The 25,638-nt window shown below is 39.3% G+C and overlaps 1 protein-coding gene and 1 non-coding gene across 3 annotated transcripts in view; both read right to left on the bottom strand.

Annotated features, from left to right (window-relative positions):
* The window catches only part of MTA3 (metastasis associated 1 family member 3), a 138,859-nt gene that overhangs the window by 30,264 nt on the left and 82,957 nt on the right, over positions 1–25,638 (bottom strand). The window contains exons 9-13 of one of the 2 annotated variants that reach the window (XM_032239420.1): positions 25,142–25,266; positions 22,057–22,208; positions 21,019–21,241; positions 11,519–11,605; positions 7,369–7,515 (exon numbers count right to left, since the gene is read on the bottom strand). In XM_032239420.1, coding sequence (XP_032095311.1) covers positions 7,369–7,515; positions 11,519–11,605; positions 21,019–21,241; positions 22,057–22,208; positions 25,142–25,266 — 734 coding nt within the window. The remainder of the gene's footprint in view (positions 1–7,368; positions 7,516–11,518; positions 11,606–21,018; positions 21,242–22,056; positions 22,209–25,141; positions 25,267–25,638) is intronic. The other variant, XM_032239421.1, reaches the window with a different exon arrangement.
* On the bottom strand, positions 17,420–17,528 carry LOC116524344. Its single transcript, XR_004257290.1, has one exon. It is a non-coding gene; the product is annotated as a U6 spliceosomal RNA (small nuclear RNA).

The following is a 25,638-nucleotide window of genomic DNA, read 5'->3' as shown; positions in this document are numbered from 1 at the left end:
TAAAATAATTGAACTCATGAAGACAGAGAGTGGAATGATGGTTATCAGAGACTAGGAAGGACAGTGGTGGGGGGGTATGGTTAATGGGTACAAAAGTATAGTTACATAGAATGAATAAGATCTAGTATTTGAATCTAACAGGGTGACTACAGCAACAATAATTTATTGTACATTTAAAATAACTAAAAGAGGATAATTACATCGTCTGCAACACAAAGAAAGGATAAATGCTTTAGGTGATGGATAACCCATTTACCCTCATGTGATTATTAAGCATTGTATGCTTGTATCAAAATATCTCATGTACCCTATAAATATATATATCTATTATGTGTCCATGTACGCTATAAATATGTACATCTATTATGTGTCCACAAAAACTAAAAATAAAAAACAAAGTACATGAAATTTTTCAATCATAAGATCAATTATGTAAGGTAAATGTCACCTGTATTTTAAAGATTTATGGAGGAGAAAACTCATCTAAAAAAAAAGGGGGGGAGTTCACCCAAGGTCACACAAGAAGCAATCAGAGGAGTAAGCAATCAATCCCATCTGATTCCAAACACTCAGATACCTTTTTTTCCCCCATGGCACAGACAAGTCCCATCTCCCCTGCTGCTCTCTTTTCAGGCTTTCTGACATGAAAAGGTTTTCCAGTAATGGCTCTTCTATCCCTGAGAGCCTAGGGCCTTGCTACTCACAGCCACTTGGAGTTAACCAAGTAGGGCAAATGTAGTAGGTGGTACCTGGTTTGCTAGCAGTAAAAATGTCCACAGTGAAGGAAATGGAGGAGATGGGACTGGAAACCACAATGATGGCATACAGCGCACTGCTGGACCAACATCCTATGGAGAAAGGCTGAAGTATAGGGAGACTGGCAAGGGACTGTGTAGATCTCTAATTTTGAACCTTTATTCTTTGTATCATTACTGACTCCTTGCACTGAGCACTGAGGCTTCTTATGTATGCAGATTTCCTTTCTTTCTTTCTTTCTTTTTTTTTTTTAAGAGACAGGATCTCACTCTGTTACCCAGGCTAGAGTGCGGTGATGTGATCACAGCTCACTGCAGCCTCGATCTCCTGGGCTCTAGTGATCCTTCTGCCTCAGCCCCTCCCGCCCCCGCCCCCAAGTAGCTAGAACTGTAGCTACTTGGTAGGGGGGCAGGGAAGCTGAGGTATAGGCGTATGCCACCACACCCAGCTAATTTAAAAAAAAAATTTTTTAGCGATGGGGTCTCACAATGTTGCCCATGCTGGTCTCAAACTCGGCTCAAGTGGTCCTCCTGCTTCGGCCTCCAGAGTAGCTGGGATTACCAGTGCAAGCCACCACTCCCACTATGTATACATATTTCATTTTCACCTTTGGAGTTGAGGTTCCATTAGTTGGTCACAGGGCCTGTGTGTGGCCCTGGAGTTTCCTTAATAGAGCATACAGAGTTCTGACTCTGTACCCAGTCCATACCAAGGCCTCTCTTTAAAGGGCCTTTATCAGGGCCAGGAAAGACAGTGATTTTCGAGGAGGAAATAGGTTGTCCATTTTTTTTTCTAATGCCAAGAAAAATCCTTTCTGCTAACCCAAATTCACAGACTCCTTTCCTATCATCAACAGCCTGCAGTGCTGGGCACGGTGACTCAAGCCTGTAATCCCAGCACTTTGGGAGGCCGAGGCGGGTGGATCACGAGGTCAAGACATCGAGACCATCCTGGTCAACATGGTGAAACCCCGTCTCTACTAAAAATGCAAAACATTAGCTGGGCATGGTGGTGTGTGCCTGTAATCCCAGCTACTCAGGAGGTCGAGGCAGGAGAATTGCCTGAACCCAGGAGGCGGAGGTTGTGGTGAGCTGAGATCGCGCCATTGCACTCCAGCCTGGGTAACAAGAGTGAAACTCCATCTCAAAAAAAAAAAAAAAAAAGAGCCTGCAATACAAAGGTAGAGGGTGAGTGGAGGAGGCAAGCCACTAAGGGGACAGGCAGCCCTAAAGCTGAGGGGACTGAACGTCTCAGTAGCCCCGGGTTTTTGTTTCCAGCTCAGTTTCTTCTGTCCATCAACATTCTGTTTGGTATGCTCATCTGTCTAACTTACTGATAATTAAGTAGCAGTGCTAATTGATTTTATTATTGGATTGCACAGAACAAGGCTTTCCCATGAGTTTGTATCTATCTATTTCAGTATGTGATGGTAATAACTATCTCATGAAAACCATTTACAGGTATTGATCGACTTACGACCTATGCAACTTACGACCATTCGACTTCACGACCACAATCGCTAGCCACGACTGCTCCGCATCTGGCAGCGCAAACGTTGGAGTGTGAAATGGAAGATGTCGAAGAGTTGCTAGACAAAGAATCCAGACAACTTACAAATGAAGAGCTAATCGAACTGGAAGAAGAAAGAGTGGCAGAAGAAGAAAGAAGAGAAGCAGAGAAAGAAGAGGAGGAGCCAGAAAGAAAGTTCACCACTAAGGGATTATCAGACGGTTTATCTTTACTGAATAAACTTCTTATACATTTCGAAGCAATGGACCCGAACATCGAACGATTTGCAAGGATTGAACGGATGGCGTACGATGTGTTTCGTCCGTATCGTGAAATTTATGAAGAAAAAAAGAAACATACAATTCAGACAAAGCTCACCATGTTTATGAAAAAACCAACTCCGATAACCCCAACTGCTGCCTCAGATGACGACATCAACAATCCGCAGCCAAGCACCAGCGGCCAATAAAATGTTTCGTACATGTTTATATATTTTGATGTATTTTGCAATTGGGAAAATGTTTCCTATGGTATTTTTTACACCTGTATTTTGTATTTTTGTATGCACCTGTATTTTGTAATTTTGTATGTTTTGCAAATATTAAACCAGTTGTACTGGTAATGCAGTGTTTTACTTAAACCTGACGAATGTAAAAATAAGAAACAAAATGGTGTAGAGATGATACAAATGTCATAAAATGAACAAAGAAAATTATGATATATAACAATAATGAAAGAAAATTATGATAAAATATGACTTAAAGATTTTTATAACATTTCACAGTACTGTACATATAGCCTACTCAACTTATGACCAAATCGTGTTACGACCGGTCTGTTGGAACCAATCGTGGTCCTAAGTCGAGCACTAGCTGTAGTAGAATATTTTTTCCAGTACTTTGAGTTCATCTTGGAAACTCGAATTAATCAGGATCCTACACCCTGAGGAAATAGGAAACAGGCCCATTATTCCAACAAAAAGATCGATTCGTAACACAGAACATGGGCACTTTCTAACACGTGTACCTCTGTTACATTCCTGTTTCTCAGCTCCATGATGCTGGAGCTGGGTGGGACTCTGCAAGCACACTTCGCCTTTGCTGTCAGGCTCTGTGCCACACCAGCAGGGCACTAGAGGGAGCCTGCAGGGCTGGAGCAGGGAGGTGAGACCTGCTTGTTCCTGTTCCTGTCAGCGTCTCTCCAGTTAGCTGCAACAGCGTGTCCCAGACCCAGCTTCATCACACTTCCTGAGAAGTGCCTGCACCCGCAGGGCAGTGCTGTCTCTTCTGGGGTTGGGTTCTGGCTCTGAGGCCCTCCTTGGGCTTCTAGGTTGTGATAACCCCAGCTTCTTCCTGTGCTCTCTCAACCCTGAGAATGGTGGCTGTTTCCTGTGCCCTCGCCCCATGTGCTCTGCTTACCTATTCTGTCCTCCAATATCTGTCATGTTAATTTCTTATATGAAATTAGCTGTTGAAATAACTTATGTCATTTCTACTTTGCTGATAGAACCTAATACAGCACATTTGAGAGCCACGATTTCATTCATAACAGTGATTAAATGAGAAGATTCTGAAATTGGTCACATTTGAGTGGGAATCTCAATTCGTCTCTGTAGTACCTGGTAACTGGAAATTTTAATTCAATTCTCTAGGTCTCATTTTTCTGAATCACTTCCATTTATACAATTTGTATATATTGAGCACTTACTAAGTGCCAGGTTCTGTGCTAAGCACAGCGATACAATGGTATGCAAAACAAATTCCCTGACCTCCCAGAACTTCCAGTCATGTGAATTAAATGAGAGAACTCAGCAAGGGAGTAGCACAGTGCCAGACATATGTCATTAGCCTTCCTCTCCATGCCCTGACAGGAGAGCAAACACAAATGGGTCTTAAAGAAGGAAGTGTTTCAGCAGCTAAATCTCTTCAGAAAATAAGATGGGCCTTTTCCCCAAAAAGGCTGAAGGTCTCTGTCTACATAAAACCAAGGATTCATTGTGCTCCCTGTCCATTCCTTCTGTTCAGAGCAGAGAAGCAGCATTTATTCAGAAGGAAATGAAACAAACCAGCCCTAGAGAAGGAACACAACAAGGTGACATTTTAAATAAATTCCAGAAAAACAGGTACCTGTGATACTGAGGAAAGAGCTGCAGAAGAGGTGTTGCAGGCCGGGACTGGAATCCAGAATGACCACAGGGTAGGAGTGAAAGAAGATACCAGAAAGCTGATATGCTAACATCAATCACAGTGACAGTCGTGTGTGTGTGTGTGTGTGTGTGTGTGTGTGTGTGTGAGAGAGAGAGAGAGAGAGAGAGAGGATCTTTCTCTGTCACCCTGGCTGGAGTCTAGTGGCATGATCATAGCTCACTGCAGTCTTCACCTCCTGTGCTCAAGTGATCCTCCCACCTCAGCTTCCTGAGTAGCTGGGACTACAGACATGTGCCACCAGATAATTTTTTAACTTTTTGTAGAGACAAGGTCTCTCTATATTGCCCAGGTTGGTCTCAAATTCCTGGGCTCAAGTGATCCTCCTGCCTCAGCCTCCCAAAGCCACCAGACCTGGCCCACAATGAAAGTCTTTTTACCGAAAAGAATATAAACATGTGGCCAGGCATGGTGGCTCACACCTGTAATCGCAGTACTTGGAGGGCCATGACAGGCAGATCACCTGAGGTCAGGAGTTTGAGACCAGCCTGGCTAACATGGTGAAACCTCGTTTCTACTAAAAATACAAAAAAATTAGCCAGGCGTGGTGGCGCGCACCTGTAATCCCAGTACTTGGGAGGCTGAGGCAGGAGAATCGCTTGAACCCAGGAGGCGGATGTTGCAGTGAGCCAAGATCACGGCACTGCACCCCAGCTTGGGCAACAAGAACAAAACTCCATCTCAACAACAACAAAAAAGAATATATACTGTGTGTGCGTGTGTATTTCAGAACTTAATTTATGCTTTCTACAGCAAGATTATATGTCTGAAAGTCCAGGTAGGTGGTATAATGGAAAAGAGAAATTCCAGATTACATTCAAGCCTGAATCCAAAGGCCCTAGGTTGTGGGCAAGGAAAAGCTAAAAAGAAATACATCCAGTCTTCACATTTTGACACATTCCTTCTGCTATCTAGACATCAGGCACACTGTGTCAAAAATGGCCAATGTTCCCATTAGCAAGGATGTGTTTCTGTAAGACTTCTGGGTAGCTAAATTCTTGAAAACCATATCTTAACATATTGATAACCTATAAATGCAAACTAAACTCCTCACCCTCACTGTTTTACCCATTTCTGACTTTTTTATGAACATCAAAAGTCACAATGGAAGAAACAACCATAGGAAATTATTAATAGAAAGTCTATTCCACATCCTTGCTCTGGGGCCTCATTACAGCTAGTGCTCGACTTACGACCACAATTGGTTCCAACAGACCGGTCGTAACACAATTTGGTTGTAAGTTGAGTAGGCTATATGTACAGTACTGTGAAATGATGTTATAAAAATCTTTAAGTCATATTTTATCATAATTTTCTTTCATTATTGTTATATATCATAATTTTCTTTGTTCATTTTATGACATTTGTATCATCTCTACGCCATTTTGTTTCTTATTTTTACATTCGTCAGGTTTAAGTAAAACACTGCATTACCAGTACAACTGGTTTAATATTTGCAAAACATACAAAATTACAAAATACAGATGCATACAAAAATACAAAATACAGGTGTAAAAAATACCATAGGAAACATTTTCCCAATTGCAAAACATATCAAAATATATAAACATGTATGAAACATTTTATTGGCCGCTGGTGCTTGGCTGCGGATTGTTGATGTCGTCATCTGAGGCAGCAGTTGGGGTTATCGGAGTTGGTTTTTTCATAAACATGGTGAGCTTTGTCTGAATTGTATGTTTCTTTTTTTCTTCATAAATTTCACGATACGGACGAAACACATCGTACGCCATCCGTTCAATCCTTGCAAATCGTTCGATGTTCGGGTCCATTGCTTCGAAATGTATAAGAAGTTTATTCAGTAAAGATAAACCGTCTGATAATCCCTTAGTGGTGAACTTTCTTTCTGGCTCCTCCTCTTCTTTCTCTGCTTCTCTTCTTTCTTCTTCTGCCACTCTTTCTTCTTCCAGTTCGATTAGCTCTTCATTTGTAAGTTGTCCGGATTCTTTGTCTAGCAACTCTTCGACATCTTCCATTTCACACTCCAACATTTGCGCTGCCAGACGTGGAGCAGTCGTGGCTAGCGATTGTGGTCGTAAAGTCGAATGGTCGTAAGTTACATAGGTCGTAAGTCGATCAATACCTGTATAAATAATTTACTGTCACGTAAGGAATTTAGAGTTCCAGAAGGCATGAAAAGCCTGGAAAGAGTTCTATTCATAAATAAATGCCAACACTTAACAATAAAGACAGCTTCAAACTCCGGAACTATTGAAATGAACAATATATACTGCCTGGATGATTTATTATGGTTGTGTTTATAGTCCAAATAGGAAGATAATTTAATTTCACCTGAAGAGTCTTTTATATGGCCAAGCTCAAGAGAGGTACTTTGGATAAGAGGTGATATTTCTGTTTTTCCATTTCAAGCAAATTATTATATCTGTATTTAGGACATCACCCAGGCAATTCTTTTCATGAAATGTAGCACTCTTGAGCAATTAAAAACATTTACAAGGTAAAAGAAGGGCCAAATGCCAAATTGAGAATGACCCATGAAACACTGAGGAATCCCCAGAGAACACTGATGTCTCAGACATAAGGCAAAATAATCCCTTCTGCTCAAGAAAACTTAAATGAGCAGTGAGTATGCATCACAGCAAGACCATTATTACCCAGCGGAAGCAACCTGCTAAATACAGACTTCATCTCCAAACACACCTCCTAACAGGAGAGGGGAACAAAAAGATACCTCCTGATGGGAGGGAGAACTATACCTTGGTAAAATGTGGCACATGGCAGTATTCCCCCTTCCTCAACCACATACATCAATTATGGAGTACTGGAACATGTTTCCAATACATTATCAGAAGTGGATCCACATGCCTGAGTGTGGAGGTACTCTGTCAGAATAGCCTCCAGAATTCTTGGGCTTACATACCATCCAGACCATTGTGATGACTGTAGTTTCGTTTCCCCAGAATGCTCAGAGATGTGTGATTTGGAGTTGTTAGCATCCGCTTGGTAGCTGGGGTTTGCAAGCTTGGTGTAGATCGAATTACATTAGGTTTCTTCGCAGGATGGATCTCTGATGGGGGAAGAAAGGTTTTTCAATTAGAGCATGATATTAAAAATCTATGTGTGCCTACATTGGCTAATAGGCACACATCTTATTTCTTAATGAGCTGAGAGTCAGCTCCTCCTGAGCCAGCCAAGGACTTGCATAATGAGTCAGCTTCAAGTGTTGTTGGTTGCCATGGCTTTGCTTATCAAGTAAGCTGGTTCTTCCCTGCTGGCTAGAGCTCTGAGCCTCGGGTTGTGAATACAAGCAAAAACAAACAAACAAAAAAAGCCACTTCAGAAGGTCACATACAACATGTGATTTACTAAGGGAATAAGGCATCTGACTCCTCAAGATATTAGACATCAAAAGGTTATCTGGAGAGGTAGCCTTGGGTGGAAAAAAAAAAAAAAAACCACCTCTGTGCTCTGTCAAACCAGGCACCATGTCAGGTGTGTGAGCTTACTGAAAACCAGGGTTCCTCCTCTGGCTCTACAACCAGACAGTGTATAGAACCAGGGTCAATTATTTGCAGCCTAGAACATTTTGATATAGATGAAATCTGAAACCAGAGTCCAAATACAATAGTCAAGAGGTAGATGAAGTGCTTTATCCAAGGATATATCACAAAACCATAATGTGAATGTGCTTTATGCATGCTTAACAAAAGTATATTGTTGTTAGCCATACAGCCCAGAACGACTTGCTCTTATTGTAGATGGACAAACATTGTAATACTGTGGGAACTGGATTTAAGAACCTCAGTCTACTGCTAAAGCCAGGCATTCTTTCTCCAAAGCTTAGCCAGCTCACCAATTCTCAGTCACCACACAGCTGGTCAACTACACACAAGCCACCTGCCTTCTCACCCTTTCACCAAAGGTAAGCGCTGAGATATCACATTTACTGAAATTTAGGAAGAGCCATTGAAATTGTTAGAATTACTGCATCTCTGGTCAAAATCCTACATTTGCCAAAATTTAGAAATGGCTTAAATACTACCCCCAAAAAAGTATTTTTTTTCCTCCAACATGACATGCCAAGTTTGCCAACCTTGCATTTCATTTAACCTCCACACCCTGTGCTCCATCCAGACCAGACAAGCTGCTTTCAAGTCCTTTGACTCAATGAAACCTTTGTTCATCTGCTTCTCTTGGCCTTCTGAGGAAAGAAAATATGCTTTTCCTATTTTTCTATCTATTCAAATCCTAAATATCTTGTAAGGCTGAAATTAACCATTACTTTCTTCAGGTAGGCTGCCCTAACACTCATTAGAAAAAAATCCCTCCTTGGCCAGCTGCAGTGGCTCACACCTGTAATACCAGCACTTTGGAAGGCCAAGGTGGACAGACTGCATGAGTTCAGGAGTCGGGGACCAGCTTGGGCGACAGGGCGAAACCCCGTCTCTACAAAAACACTTAAAAATTAGCCAAGCATTGTGGTGCACACCTGCAGTCCCAGCTACTTGGGACGCTGAGGTAGGAGAATCACCTGAGCCTGGGAGGTGGAGGTTGCAGTGAGCCAAGATGGAGCCACTGCACTCCAGCCTGGTCGACAGTGCGAGACCCTATCTCAAAGAAAGAAAAGAAAGAAAGGGAAGGAAGAAAGGGACAGAAGGGAGGGGAGGGGAGAGGAGGAGAGGGAAGGGGAGAGGAGGGGAGGGAAGGGGAGAAGAGGGAAGGGAAGGGAAGGGAGGAAGGAAGGGAAGGGAAGGGAGGGAAGGGAAGGGAGGGGAGGGGAGGGAGGGAGGGAAGGGAGGGAGGGAGGGAGGAAGGAAGGAAGGAAGGAAGGAAGGAAGGAAGGAAGGAAGGAAGGAAGGAAGGAAGGAAGGAAGGGAGAGAGAAAAGAGAGAAACAGTCCTTTCTCTGTGTCCAATGCTTATTACCTGTAATTCTTTTACAGGATCTAATCCTTTGTTTTATTGTTCCTACCTGCTTGCTTTCCTACTAGACTAAGAATTTTGAGGGCATGGTCTTACCCATCTTGGTGTTCCCCAAATCACTTAGTACAGTGCTTTCAACATATAAATATTCATAAATATATTGTATAGGGATCTGGTTTAGCTAGTAAGAACAGCACGGTGTGGGCCTATCTGGTAGATACAGAGGCCAAATTGCCCACAGTAGGAGCACACAATTATTGATGGAAAGGCTAATAATGTTATAGTCTTTTTTTTTTTTTTTTTTTTTTTTTTTTGAGACAGGATCTCAGTTGGTCGCTCAGGCTAGAGTGTAGTAGCACAATCTTGGCTCACTGCAACCACTGCCTCCTGAGCTCAAGTGATACTCCCACCCCAGCCTCCTGAGTACCTGGGACCACCGGCGCTCACCACCACATCTGCCTAATTTTTGTATTTTTGGTAGAGACAGGGTTTTGCTATGTTGCCCAGGCTCAAACTCCTGGACTCAAGCAATGTGCCTGCCTCAGCCTCCCAAAGTGCTGGGATTACAGGCGTGAGCCACCGTGCCTGGCCTATTCCATTTTTTGTGATCAGAAACTTTCCCATGCAAGATGGGAAGGGACATCTAGGAGTCAGTTCTGCAAAGAATACAGACAGCACTCTTCAAGGACATTATCACCATTACCTAGGTCATGCCTACAATAACCATGTGACATTTTCAGGTGATATCAAAACAACTCTTTAACCCCTGAGTAATAAAGCAAGAAATAAGGTAGTAGAGTAACATCAAAGGAGAAGCTTTGAGCCTCTGACTCCTAGGACATTCATGTAAGAACTAGATAATATACTAAATTCAAGACTACACTTTGATTTTTAAAAGAGTCAATGTCTGCAGTCTGAACATTTCATAATTATAAATCTTTCTGTCAAAGCAACTCTGAGTACATATTTCACTTTACTGAAAAAGATCTATGAGAAGCACAAAAACATGCCATTCTTGCTTCTAGGTATGCAAAAAACCATTATTTTGTAAGTTATTGCTCTTAAAACTGTTTAAACAAAGAAATTATTGCATAGCAATTTTATACTATTCTTAATTGTTATATTTCCACATAACAATGGAACCATCATCTTTGGAAATTTCTAAGTTAGATGGCATGATAAAAACCAGAAAGCAATACAAATGCCTCCCCTTCAAAGTAAACCACACTAAAACTACAAATATTTTAGGCCCGGCACTGTGGCTCACACCTGTAATCCCAGCACTTTGGGAAGTCAAGGCAGGAGGACCGCTTGAGGCCAGGGGTTTGAGACCAGCCTGGGCAACATAGCAAGACCCTGTCTCTGCAAAAAAGCAAATAAAAAATTAAAACCTATGAATATTTTAAGGTAAGTTATAAACCAGTTTGATCTCATTTTAATAAGTAAATCCGCTATTTAAAAAGAGGAGAGGGCCAGGCGCGGTAGCTCACGCCTGTAATCCCAGAACTTTGGGAGGCCGAGGCGGGTGGATCACGAGGTTAAGAGATCGAGACCATCCTGGTCAACATGGTGAAACCCCGTCTCTACTAAAAATACAAAACATTAGCTGGGCATGGTGGCGCGTGCCTGTAGTCCCAGCTACTCAGGAGGCTGAGGCAGGAGAATTGCCTGAACCCAGGAGGCGGAGGTTGCGGTGAGCCGAGATCACGCCATTGCACTCCAGCCTGGGTAACGAGAGCGAAACTCTATCTCAAAAAAAAAAAAGAGGTGAGGTGAGTCAGAAACAGGGGAAGGATCTGAAGAATATTAAGAGTATTCATCTTAATAACTGAATGCTTATTTTCTTTTTTGCTTAATCTGCATTTATTTCCATGAATATACATTACATTTTTATTCAATGGCTTTTTTGAAAAAGTAAACATATACCATACCTTGTGTGTGTGCACGTGTGTGTGTGTGTGTGTGTGTGTGATGTGTTGGTAATAAAAGTTTCCAAAACAAAATAAACACATTGTATAGATAAAAGGTATCAAATTTCGACTATTTGAAAGGCCTGAATTAGTTTAGGTATGTCCATTTAGAATGGCCAAATATCTGTAATATTCAGAGACCACTCTTCGAGTTTTTCCTCTATTAGAAAATACCTACCTAAATACCCAATGATACATGCCAAAGGTTTCCTAGTGCTTTTGCTTTTCAGTGGACTTCCAGAGAGTTCTGCATGTCTGTCTGCATCTGAGGAAAGAAAGAAACATGGAGACAACCAATGAAACAGATCTCTCTACCCAGACTACACGCACCACAGAAATAAAGGTACAAGTGGAAAACAGTACAAAATAGCCACCAGATTCCTGCATAATTTCCTTTTGAGTTTGAGAAAATGGTTTCTAGGTCTTGTTCCCAATTGCTAAATCAGATTTACATAAAATAACATGTAATTATTATTAGTAGTAGTATTTTGAGATGGAGTCTCACTCTGTTGCCCAGGCTAGAGTGCAATGGTGTGATCTCAGCTCACTGCAACCACCACCTCCCAGCTTCAAGCGATTCTCTTGCCTCAGCCTCTTGAGTAACTGGGATTACAGGCGTGCACTACCACATCGGGCTAATTTTTGTGTTTTTAGTAGAGACAGGGTTTCAGCATGTTGGCCAGGCTGGTCTTGAATTCCCAACCTTGCAATCCGCCCACCTTGGCCTTCCAAAGTGTTTGGATTTGTAATCTAGGCACAGGCATGAGCCATTGTGCCTAGCCAACATGTAATTATTAATAATAATTTACATGCAAGAGAATACAGACAGCACTCTTCAAGGACATTACACCATTACCTAGGTCATGCCTACAATAACCATATATTTCATGGGCTATCAAACAACTCATGAATCCCTGAGCAAAAAAAAAAAAAAGCAGAGTAATATGGAAAACACTCACTTTAAAGCCCCATGTGGGTATAGCTAACACACATCCAACATACTCGTGCTTTTTTATTGTGCGTGCCCATCTGAAAAGTGACAGAAAGATGCTTCATTTCTAGCCATGACATTTCTATGGTAGAATAATGTCCATAGAGCGCAAGGTGGAATCTGTCCTAATAGAAGATTGATGTGGCATGCAAGACAAATGACGGCTTCTAAAGGCAACATACTTGGCCATCCCTTCCCCACTGTGAAGTCTTAACCCATCTTGGTGAAACTCAATTGTTAGATTAGGGACTTGCAAGAGTCATGATGGGCCATTTGGTTTTATCACCGGTTTTACACCCCTGATCTCTTTACTATGATATAATTGGTGCTGAGATTTAAAAGGCTCCTGTGTGCAAACACAGTACTTCATCCAACAGTCAGAATAGTAAGAAACTGTGAGGCTGGGTATTAACAATCAAAGTTTTCATGACGCACATTGTAACCTATTGTAAGACATTTTCAGACAAAGAAAAATAAAGCATACAATACAAAAGTTCTGTGTTTTAATTAGCTGTCATTTGGATAGAAGAGTAGATGTGCAAGACAAAGGGACAAAACAAAATGTACATTGAAATATTTTAATTCACAGATATTGTCATAAATATTAACAGAATCACTTTAGCTTGTATGATTCTACTATGTTTATTCCTTTTCCCCCACATTCAAATATTTGACAAAAATGTCCCACAGGTTTTCTGATCTACTAAAAAATTTTCCCTTTTGTAAACTGAGACATTTCTAGGCATACATATAGGAAATTTCCTTTGCTATCCATAGGAATTATTTGCTTTACTAGAGTTAAAATGCCCAATTCAGTCTGGAACTTCAAATAATTTTAAATAAAAATTAAGTTTTATGGACTCTTTTCTGAAAATTATTAAACAGAAGGTGGCAAAAGAGCATTTTAAAAGAATTCTCTTTGTGTTTAAAAAAAGCACAATGAGATACTGTCTCACACTAGTCAGAATGGCCATCATTAAAAAGTAAAAAATTACAGATGCTGGCAGAGGAAATAGAGGTTATGGAGAAAAAGAAATGCTTGTACACAGTTGATGGGAGTGTAAATTAGTTCAACCACTGTGGGAAACAGTGTGGTGATTCCTCAAACAGCTGAAAACAGAACCACCATTTGACTCAGCAATCCCATTACTGGGTATATACCCAAAGGAATATAAATCATTCTATTGTAAAGACACATGCATGTATATGTTCAGGGAAACACTATTCACAACAGTAAAGACATGGAATCAACCTAAATTTCCATCAATGATAGACTGGATAAGGAAAATGTGGTACATATATACACCACAGAATACTATGCAGCCAGAAAAAAAAGAATGAGATCATGTCCCTTGCAGGAACATGGATGGAGCTGGAGGCCATTATCCTTAGCAAACTAATACAGCAACAGAAAACCAAACACTGCATGTTCTCACTTATAACTCAGAGCTAAATGATGAGAACTCATGGACACGCAGAGGGGAGCAGCAGACACTGGGGCCTACTGGAGGGTGGAAGGTGAGAGGAGGAAGAGGATCAGGAAGAATAACTACCGTAATGGGTACTGGGCTTAATCATTGGATGATGAAATAATCTGTACAACAAACCCCTATGACACAAGTTTACCTATATAACAAACCTGCACATGCTCCCCTGAAATTAAAAGTTAAAAAATAAGTTGAAAAACATTAAAATAGACAAAGCACATACTGCAGAGAGCCTAAAACAATCAGGAATCTGAATATATAGCCCCTAAATATTGGCTAATTATTATGCAACCACTGACAAGTATAAATGATCCAATTTCTTTTCTTCCTATTCAGATGATTCTCATGAAAAAATAAATTACAAAGCTATGAAGCTTTTCACCTGTTGTTGAATAATAGTGAAGATACAGGCAGAAATGTAATAAATATGTTTTGGAAGAGTAATCTAAATAAACACTAGGAAGCAACCCAAACCCTGTAAGGATCAAACGCTTGCCAAACCACTGAGTTAACACTACATAATTTCTTGCTAATATTACGGATTCACCTGAAATTCAAGTTATATTTGGGATAAGGACAAGATGCATTTTTCTTTCTTCTCTATTAATAAAATAAAGCTGGAATGAATCATCTTGGTTACTTCTCAATGTCTTGACAAAGGTAGTCACCGTATTACTAGTAATAAGATTTGCTTTTTATTCCAGTCTGTAAGACTCAAAGGAAAACTGCCAATATGGCACCAGTTGATAGACATTGATGGCTATTATCAACAAATCCATCAAAGAGATCATCAACACAATACCCAAAGATGTTCCATTTTAAACTACATTATTTGCTTCTAATATCTGATCAAAAATAGTAGAATTAATTATGTGATGTTCCAAGTGACAATTTGCATTACAGAGTACCTTGAGTGGGAGATCAAAGCTTTTTGGGATGCATATTTCACTGATCCTCATTATATTTTATAAAAAGTTCCAGCATGATCATGCCACTGCACTCCAGGCTGGGTGACAGAGCGAAACCCTGTCTCAAAAAAAAAAAAAAAGTAGTTGGTGGCAAGAATTATGTCTCAACTGTGAAAAAATTAGAAAAGATTCTAGGACTACCTTAGTCAGTCTTTAACCTAAGAAAAGTTGTAGCCATTCAGTAGGAAAAATACAGACGGCCCTGAAGAAATAGATATAAGCAGGATTATCTGGCCCACACTTGAGTTAGTTAGAAGGAATCCTAGGCTGCACTCAATGCCAGGCCAACAATGGTGCCAACTTGTCAGTCAGTCCTTGCTCCCAAATGACTCACTTAATTCCACTTCAGCATGGAGATAGGCATTTGAAGTGCACAGATAATGAAAGCAATCTGAAAAATGCCCAAAGAGCCCAGAAGGAATCAAAACCTGTCCAGAGAGAACATCTGTTATCTCACTCAAGTGACTGGACACAAGGAGCATGTTTTCAGTTTCCTATAGCAGGGGTCCCCAAACCCCAAGCCTTGGACTCGTACTAGTGGAAGCAAGTTAGGAACTGGGCTGCACAGCAGGTGAGCATTACCACCTGAGCTCCGCCTCCTGTCAGATCAGTGGCAGCATTAGATTCTCATAGGCATGCAAACCCTATTGTAAACTGCCATGCGAGGGATCTACGTTGCCTGCTCCTTATGAGAACCTAACTAATGCCTGATAATCTGAGATGGAACAGTTTCATCCCAAAACCATCCCTGACCCTACCACCCAGTCCGTGTAAAAACTGTCTTCCATGAAACCGGTCCCTGGTACCAAAAAGGTTGGGGACCACTGTCCTAGATGATGATCTGTATTTCCTTTCTAGGGTTAACCTAGAAATACACTATGACTTTTATTGAAACTCATGGTTGTTTTCTGCAATGTTTTGTAAATATTGGGGGCAGTGAGAGAAACCCTGCAAAACACACAGAATTCACAAAAACAGCCCACATGTGCATTCAACACCCCTGTCGAGATAAAACTATCAGAGTTTGCCTCTAGAACTGTAAAGGCATTTTTAAACAAGACACAAAACCCAGGTATCATGAATTTTTTTTACAAATTCAACTATTAATATGTCTTTTTAAAAAACGCTGCTTGGGAAATACATCATAAACAAGTCAAAGGTGAAACGGGGGAACTATTGGTATCACATATCACAGATTAAGAGCTAACTTTGTTAAAATATAAAAAGTTCCCACAAGTCAGTAAGACTTCCAATAGAAAACAGGCCAGGGGCAAAAGCAGTTGACAGAAAAGGAGATAAGTGGTTTTCAAATATATGCAAAGATTTCCATCTCATTCAAAATGAGAAATGCAAGCTAATATAACATGTCATGTGTCAACTAGTCAAGGGTTTCAAAGATGGGTAACACTACCAGGAAAAGTTCTAGAGAAATAGGCATTGTCTAGACGTTGTGAGTGGGAGTGTGAATCGCAGTTTTTCTAAGGGCAATAAAACTACCAAAATTCAAAATGTATGCTTCTTGGCCCCAACTTTTACTTTCAGGGTTCTATCTTGTAAAGCACATTCTCATTTTGTATATCAGTATGAAATTATATCCGTATAACGATATTTGTTGCAACATTATTTATGATAGAAAATGACTGAAAATAACTTAAAAGCTTTAACAGGGAACTGGTTAAGTTATAGCACAACAAAATATGCAGCTGACACACAAAGGAGGCAGTTCTCAATGCAGTGGCATGGTATGTTAAGTAAAAAGAAGCAATGGACAGAGCAATATAGACAGTATATTAACATCATATAGAAACAAAGAATAAACCTACTTAGATTCTTATAGATGCACAGAATACTTTTGGATACTTAAGGTAACAATGATAGTGGTTATCAACAAATGGGGTAAATCAGGAATGAGAAATGTGATGAATTTCTAACCACTTTTGTACCTTTAGAAAAATTTTAAAGTATCCATTCAAAACCAAATTTTTATTAAAAAAAAAAAAAGCTCCCTGGACTTATACCACAAGGCACAGACTAAAAAAATTTTACCAAAAATACCAAAAGACGCAAACCAACTATTCTCTCGTTTCAAGCTTAAAATGTCAGAAAAGCTTATACAATCACTAACTTTTGCTGAGAAATCTCTAGAAAAATCTCATAAAACAAATTTCTCATGAAATGGCATCTTGAGATACTTCCAAAGTTGAACTACCATCTTCAAACAGAAAAACAGGTCCAGGCTCCTCCCAAATAACCTCATACTGGGGAATATTGTGGCCCATTCAAGTCTAGTGTGTTATCAGCCCAAACCACTTCACTGACTTTGCAAGCTACCAAGGTGCCAGGTAAATCATCTGGATTTACTTTTCCAGGCACTTTGGTTTCATCTCTAGAATGTTGCTAATACACCTACTTCTATTTAACCTCAGTCTGTGAGGAACCTGAGTCTCAAGTGGTGATAATCCTGTGCACATCAGGTGTTTGGATAATTCTGCAGCTCTTTGGTGAAGTCTCTGAAATGTCTGATGCCAGTTAACAGAGGAACGCCACTCTCTCATACATAGCTTTTTTACTGGGGGGGGGGGGGGGACCTCAAGGGGGAAAAGAGAAGAGATGGCTGAACTATTTTTTTTTAATAAAATATGGAACGCTTCACTAATTTGTGTTGTCATCCTTGCTTAGGAGCCATGACATTCTTTTCTATATCGTTCCAATTTTTAGTATATGTGCTGCTGAAGTGAGCATGATGTTCAAACTTGGTATTTTGCAACCTTGCTGTTGGGCCACAAATCTTAAGAACACAGTACTTTTCTTTATGCAATGAAAGATTTTGGTCTACCAATTCATTTTTAATAAGCACTATCTACATGGTAGAACTGACTCAGGCATTTTACTAATGTTAGTAACTTTTGGCATGGATTTATATATTCACATATAAAGAATTATTATTAATATTTAGATATTTGAGAAACTGGTTTAAAAAATCAGTTTTTCATAGTGAGGCCCCATCTCTTAAAAAAATAAATTAACCAGGTGTGGTGGGTCACACATGTAGTCCCACCTAATTAGAAGGCAAGAGGATCACTTGGGCCCCAGAGTCCAAGACTACACTGAGCTATGATGGTGCCACTGTACTCCACAGCCTGGGCAACAGAGCAAGACCCTGTCTCTTAAAAAAAAAAAAAAAAATCCTACATATGGATGAAGAGTAGTAAATCTTCCCACCCCTTGCCCTCAGCATCCCAGTTTCCCTTCCCTCTTTACATATTTTTTGTAAAGTCATTACTCTTTACATATTCTTTGAGATATTTTATGCATCTGTAAAATATCTCAAAGAATATGTTTGTTTTACTATATGCTTTAATACAGGTTAAAAAGAAAAGAAAAGAGAAAAAGCAGAGTATAGCTGTAGCCAAAAAAAAAAAAAACAAAAAAACAGTTCTCCAAGCAGGCATTACCCTATAAATAAAGAACTCAAGATTATCCTCTCCCTTATCTAATTGAAAGTTTATCTCTTTAGCTCCCATTTCTTCACTTTTATGCTGTGTCCTCCCATAAACTGACTATGACACTGGTTGTGATGGTGCTGGCATGGCCAGAGGCAATAAAAGGGGTCAACTTCTACAGTGCTTGGAAGTTTCAAGCTCATAGGGAAAAACTACTTTCCTCTCCCAAGATAATGATACATCATTCTAAAATGCATTCATTAGAACTCTAGATCCATCAATATTTTGAGAATAGTCAACTTCTGCCTTATCTGAAAGTACTGCATCACAGTGATTCTTAACTTTTTGCAGGGTGGAGGAGGGCCTAACACTGCCTTTGAGAAAGTAAGGAAAACTTACTGGAAACTCCACCCCCTCCACACACATCAATACACTCCCAGGAGCACAAGTAGACCACAGACATGGTTGCCTATGGACATCAGGTTGCTAATACCCAATCTCCCTCACAGGTCAAGATCAAGGCATCTGCTGAAGAGGTTGTAAGTATAAGAACAGAAGAGATGACAGAATAATCAATTAGATGTTAGGAAAAGTTCATTAATTGCTTATGTGAAAAAAAAAAATAACTGAGTAGATGGCTGCAAAACATTGTCATTTTAAATCTTAAGGTAAAATTATTTAAGAATCTCATTATGTAAAACTCAACGACTGGTGAAGCTAAATACAAAACAAAACAATATATGCTCTGTGAATTTCATCCAGATAAATGACCGCTCTTGTATTATTATAATCTATATACTTATAGAAATAAAATACAGGTAACTTAATTATGATCCCTTTTAGCAGTAAGCCCCTTCAATTGAGAAAAAAATTAGAATGAGATGAAAGAAAAATACACTTCATTGAAGAATAATCAAAACAAACACAATGTGCAAACTAACTGAAAATTAACAGATGAGCCCTGGGGAAACAGAGTTTCCTCAGCAGCCAATTGAGTTGGTGATGGTTTCTCTTCCAATCCTAGGAACTAAGATGATACTGGATCCCCACCAATATTAATGGAAAAGTTACATTCATTTTCATTCTTAAATGTTTCACTTTTTTTTTTTTTTAAGACAGTCTCTGTCGCCCAGGCTAGAGTGCAGTAGCGCGATCTCAGCTCACTGCAACCTGTCTCCCAGGTTCAAGAGATTCTCCTGCCTCAGCCTCCCAAGCAGATGGGATTACAGGTATTTGTCACCACTAATGGCTGATTTTTGTATTTTTAGTAGAGACACGGTTTCACCATGTTGGTCAGGCTGGTCTCGAACTCCTGACTAACCTCAGATGATCTGTGCATTGCAGCTTCCGAAAGTGCTGGGATTATAGGCATGAGCCACCACACCAGGCCTTCACCATTTTTTTAATTTAAAAAATTGTATAAAAATGTGTTTTATAAATGAGTTGAACAATTTGGAATAATACAAATATGTCCAAGTCCCAAAATGGGAAAGTGGTAACATAAGTCCATGGAGTCTCAAATGTTTGCACAAAACCTAAATAGAAGCCAAAAACTCTCAAATATACATCAATCTAATATAGTAATTTCCCCTCTGTGGGACTCTGACATTGTTACCAATTTCAACTCCCTTTACAAAGCATTTTTCTTCTTATAGAGCTATTACTTAAGTTGTAAAGCCTTTCAACTATTCTGCTAAAAATTATCTTTAGGTACAAAAGTGTTTTTTTCGGTCATCATTCCTTTTATTGATATCCTCCTTAAATTAAAGAGAAGCCTCTCATAATAAGAGATTTCTTAGAATGGCTTCAAGATTTCCTATCTCTTAAGCCAGATAGCAGGTTTTCTCATCCCTTAGGGAACAAAAGCTACACGGCTCTAACATGCTAGCCTGGAATGTGACTCCGAAGCTAACATATTAATTACAGTATACTGTCAGAGACATGTAATATCAAAACAATCCACCATTCATTGATACATATGATCTCTGTGCTAACAAAAGTAAAAAGAAAAAAAAAAAAAGATAAGCAAGACCAAATGTGTTGAAAATAAGAGTAGTAAGTAAGTCATGTTAATATTATGTGGTGATAGATACGATACATGATCATGAAATGGAAAACAAACTGGACAGACTGCTCAACTGTAAGTTTAGATGCTAGCTTATGAAAAGGAAATGTATACTTTCAGAAAATTCACCTAAAAATGAGTTTAAAATTTACTTATAATTTGCTAGACCTTCTAATAAATATATAATTTGTTATGAAGCACTGGTGAATTTCCATGTTGTATGACAACTGTTAAAGGTTGATGGGAAAAATGAGAGGTTTACAAAGACATACAATCTCTAATTAGTGTAAATTGGCAAATTTTATTTAAACCTAATGAATCCATATAAGACTGGACTGTTCTATCTCATTATAACAGCATCCTTAGGGGTGACATTGTGGCACTACCTAAGAGGTAAAAGTGCATCAATAAGAGCTCTGTAGGCAATTCCATCACAAAACCCCATGGGATAGGATCATCACCTCCCACCAATCTTTTGCTGAGCACTACTCTCTGGTAAAGAATACAGAGGTTTCAATATTTTGATTTTTTTTTCCAGGTTGGCATGATACAAATGGCAGCAGACAAAAACAATGTTAAAAAAATATAAACCAAATAAAAGGCTGTACACAAGAACTTATGTTTATTGCAAACAAACAAACAAAAAAAAAAAAAAGGAAAGAGAAGAAAAGAGAAAATGGTCAGAAGCACAACATATAAGGTTAAGAATTTAAAAGCATCTTACATTCTGCCCTAATGGCAGCATAATTAATAGCAACAAATGGCCGTCTCGCTGCCTGCCGCAGCCGGAGAGTATTTTTGCAGACCTGACGAGCAAATTTTGTGAAATATGTAGTATGAAGGAAGAAAGCTTGGCGGGTCTTCACTGCAGACTTTGGACTCCCAGTGTTTCGGACTGGCATCCCCTGCATGGCCTGGCGGGACACATGACTTCTAACACGAGGGTCCTGCAAAATCAGAAAGCAACAAACACTCAAAGAAATGAACTTTCCCAAACACATTATCGTTTGCATCACACTCAGAGAAAAGTATCTTTTAAATCTTGTTTGAAGCATCTGTAATGTCACTTGGTGCACTACCTCTAAAAGAGAGAATTAAAGTGTGCACTTTTGGGAAAGAGGTGGGAAGCAGAGAAGGAAACTGTGGGGAATACTGTACTGTTGTACAGGAATCCAAAATCACATTCACAATAAATAGTAAGAAACTTCCAAGGGGGTTAACTATACTTTTTTTATTTTTTATTTTTATTAAGAAGTCCTGAGAGCCCAACAGCACTGAAAAAGGGTAGTTGCCCACTGGTAAACACAGGTGCTTGGCATCTTCAATCCATGAGGATTTTACCAAAATCACATTGAAACTGTTGTTCACCTCAAGATTAAATCCATACTTCTTGTCCCTCCAAAATAGTCACAGGAAGAAAAATGCTCAATTTGCATTTATGACTTTATGTAGAAAGACTAGTCTTCAACAGTATGTAAAGCTTACAAACTGTTTTCAAAAGCAATTAAACATTTAATTTCTAAGCTTTCTGCTTACGCTAACATACTCATTCTTTTGTCTGAGACCAATATTCTGAATACCTGACAAAATTTAACTTCTCCCTGCTTCTCTCCACACCCACCCTGAATATTGTAGTGCTGTGTCTGGCTATAAAGGTAGCTTTCTTCATTTTTCAATTATCCTATACTGTACTTCTGTTTCCAAGGAATATTCAAGCCATTTAAAAACATGGCATTTTTCAACACTCAAAAGACTACTGTACCTCTGTAGTTGGGCTGGGAGATAACTTGTCTTCTTCTGACTGGGTGGGCATTTTCAGGCCTCCATATTTTTTCCAATAAAGCCAACAAATTGCACATAATCTACACTGCATATTAGGTGGGCCCCAAGAATACCACTGGTGAGACTGGGTAGCTAAAGCAGAAGAAAAACAAAAATTTTTTAAAATGCTGTTTAATTTGTAACATCAACACAAAACAATCAAATATTTTTAAAATATTTGTCATCCTTAGTTTACAATGTTATTTTTCCCATCTTACAAGTTCAAACGTAATAGTATATTTGTGTGTTTTTTAATATTCATAATTTATTAAACCAACTTATTTCTATTATATATAAAGTGGTTATAGCCCTATTAAGAGAAGCTATTAGGTGAGGCTTCCTATATTATGTATTGTGCTGCTGAGGAAGTTTTTGTTTTGTTGATTAAAAATGCTCTACTGTGTATGTTTCTGGAAATAGGTTCTCAAAAAAAGATATTAGTTGTATTTAAAAAATAATAATAATAATAAATCCAGATTTCCAAACCTAGGGTTCCGAGAAAACTCCAGGGATTATTTAAGCTATTCAGGGAGGTCCCATTGATAAAGTCGGGACTCTAATAAAAACAGGTATCTGTCAGCCGATTGTGGTGGTGGTAGCAGCTATAGTCCCAGCTACTAGGGAGGCCGAGGCAGGAGGATTGCTTGATCCTGGGAGGTAAGGGGGCAGTGAGCTGTGACTGCACCACTGCATTCCAGCCTGGGTGACGGAGGAGAAGGGGAGGAGGAGAGAGTCAGGGAGGGGGAGAGAGAGGGAGAGGCAGAGAAAAGATGAAAGAAACAGGTATCTGTTTTGCACTCCTTTACTTAATAGGCAAAATTCTTATTTTAAATCTCCCTTTATAGACAGAATCCCTTTCAAGACTCTAAATCCTTATCAAGTTAGCATGGGCAGCTGACATCACAGCATGCTTGAGGCCTAAATCTCAGATGATTTAACAGCTGGCTGAACACTGCAAGCTTGTGTTTGTTTTTGTTTTATAGTTTAAATTACTGACATGTAACATTTAAAGTATACCCACAATAGATCTGAAGTTTAAGAGAAAACACTGAGGTTGAAACGTTAAGTTAATTGTGTGCATAAAAAATTGTAATTCTGTAAGTTTGCCTTAAAATATTATTTCTCTGACCTGTAAGTTACCTTTATCAGACTGTTCAAATGTTCAAACAGCACATCAAGATGTCAACTAACACTTCACAAACCAATGTGAAAGAGAGAAAATACAGAGACCGTTATATTCATGTTTATTGGGAACAACATTGTATACCCATCACGTATTATTTTTGGAGAATTATTATTTTAGGCTTTTATTTGCGTCAAGCCTAAAAGCATTTCCTCCTATAATTTAGAACTAACGGAATTAGTCAAGTTGTTTCTTTAAATATAAATTTTAAAAATCTTAAACATTAAGCTATGAATCTATTTTGAATTCTAAATATAAAATTTCACTTAAAACATACATTTTGTTACGCACACTAATCATACACATCATCTTAACAATTAGTGAATAAATGCTTTTCTCCTTAAATAAGTCAAATTCAATTGGAAAGTAGGTATCATTTAATAGCTTATTTATCATGCATACATAAAAATAACAGAACAATCATTAAAGGGGATATATGTGAGTGTGAAAAGAATTTCCATTTTTTTTTTTTTTTTTTTTTTTTTTTGTTGAGACAGATTTTCACTTTGTCACCCAGGCTGGAGTGCAATGGTGTGATCTCGGCTCTCTGCAGCCTCTGCCTCCTGGGTTCAAGCAATTCTCCTGCCTCAGCCTCCCAAGTAGCTGGGAATACAGGCACGTGCCACCATGCCCAGCTAATTTTTTGTATTTTTATTAGAGACAGCGTTTCACCACGTTGGCCAGGCTGGTCTCGAACTTCTGACCTCAGGTGATTCAACCGCCTTGGGCCTCCCAAAGTTGCTGGGATTACAGGCATGGGCCACTGCACCCAGCCTGCAAGTTAAATTAAGACAGATTAAGCCACTACCACTTGTCTGCAGGATTCTTTTTATTTTCATTTAAATATACATGAAATTCAAAATCCAAGAATTGGATGCTATCCATGTAAAGGCCTGACCTAAAGAATCTAATTTTCCATAAATTGTTTCTCTTTGTGCTCCCATACTGCAAAAAACGGACATCCCCATGTACCATTTCTATGAATTCAGCAATTTGGCACACACCTTCCTTGGGATCAGCGTAATCATACTCACAGCTGTCCCTCATTCCTAGTCCTTCCTGGAAGCAGCAGGCTACATGTACTCTCAAAGAGCTCCTAAGAACCCAAAATGGGGCACCAAGTAGGTTTTCAATAAACATTAGTTTCCTTCCCTCTCCCAATCCAGGCTACCTTGACTGGAAGGAAACACAGATGATAATATCACCAATGCCCCATTAAGAGACTGCATCCTTGCTTGAGATTTAAAATAAACACATGAAGTCTAGCAACTACCTAACAATTCACTTCACCAACCCCATTTAACAGCCTGGGCAAATACTGCCAGCATAGATAAACACAGTGGGATCCTGAGGCCAAAAGCAAGTATCACAGAATAGCATTTCCCAAGCTGGCGCCCCGAGAAAACATGGTCTAAGTGTTATACATAGCAGCTTATCCACACAGAGGCATTTCCTATAGAATCACTTGGAGCTTTAATTTTTCAAAGTATACTGAGAAACTCCAAAGGTGGATTTATATGCATTGTGGGACCACAGTTTCTGCAAAGATAATACAACTCTGAACACAATTCAGCAACACAATTCAGCAAACACTGCTATGAAATATTCAACAAATCACAAGAGCACATCAAAGAAAATCCAATGTCTAACTTGAGTGTGTGGTACGTAATAAAGGTTCAATAAACAGTCCTGTTCCAGGCAGAAGGTAAGGAGGGGCATCTACTCATTTGGAGGAGACACTATTCTACCTTCCAAGGTGCACTGTACTGACCTCCCAGACACTCAACACTCCATGAGCCAGAACAGTTCCCCATGCTTAACTGACCTGCTGGAGGAAACTTACCGTAGCAGCTTTCACAGGCTCTCCCTAAAAGGGGATTCTGAGGCTGGAACGTGGTGCCCACGGCTCCATTCACAGTACCAGGCTTCCCATTACTAGTGGATATTTGGTTGGGATTTGGTTTGCTGCTTTCAATGAAATGTAAAATAAGGTGATAAAATGATTTGTACAAGGCAAAAAGCTCTATATCATTACTGATTTACCTTCACTATTTAATAAACAAACATTTTAAAATGTGTGGTAAATAAGAATAAACAGGTAAAAGGAAGGTGTTAAAATTAATTCAAACTACTCATCTTTACAAAACAAGCCTATGTAAAAAGGAATCTCTTATGTGTGACATTCATGAAGTAAATACTGTCTCATCTCTTTTCTGGTCCGAATACAATTTCCTTAGAACATTCTCTGACACTTTTGAAAGAGACAAGTTTACTGCTTATAAATTCTCCTGAGAAAACAATTATTTAGGTCAAACAAATTAAGCGAAAGGCGACATGGTT

This window comes from Sapajus apella, unplaced genomic scaffold (assembly GCF_009761245.1).
Source record: "Sapajus apella isolate SASKATOON/1434 unplaced genomic scaffold, GSC_monkey_1.0 scaffold44, whole genome shotgun sequence".
Classification (NCBI taxonomy): domain Eukaryota; kingdom Metazoa; phylum Chordata; class Mammalia; order Primates; family Cebidae; genus Sapajus; species Sapajus apella.
This window is presented reverse-complemented; position numbering and strand designations above follow the sequence as displayed.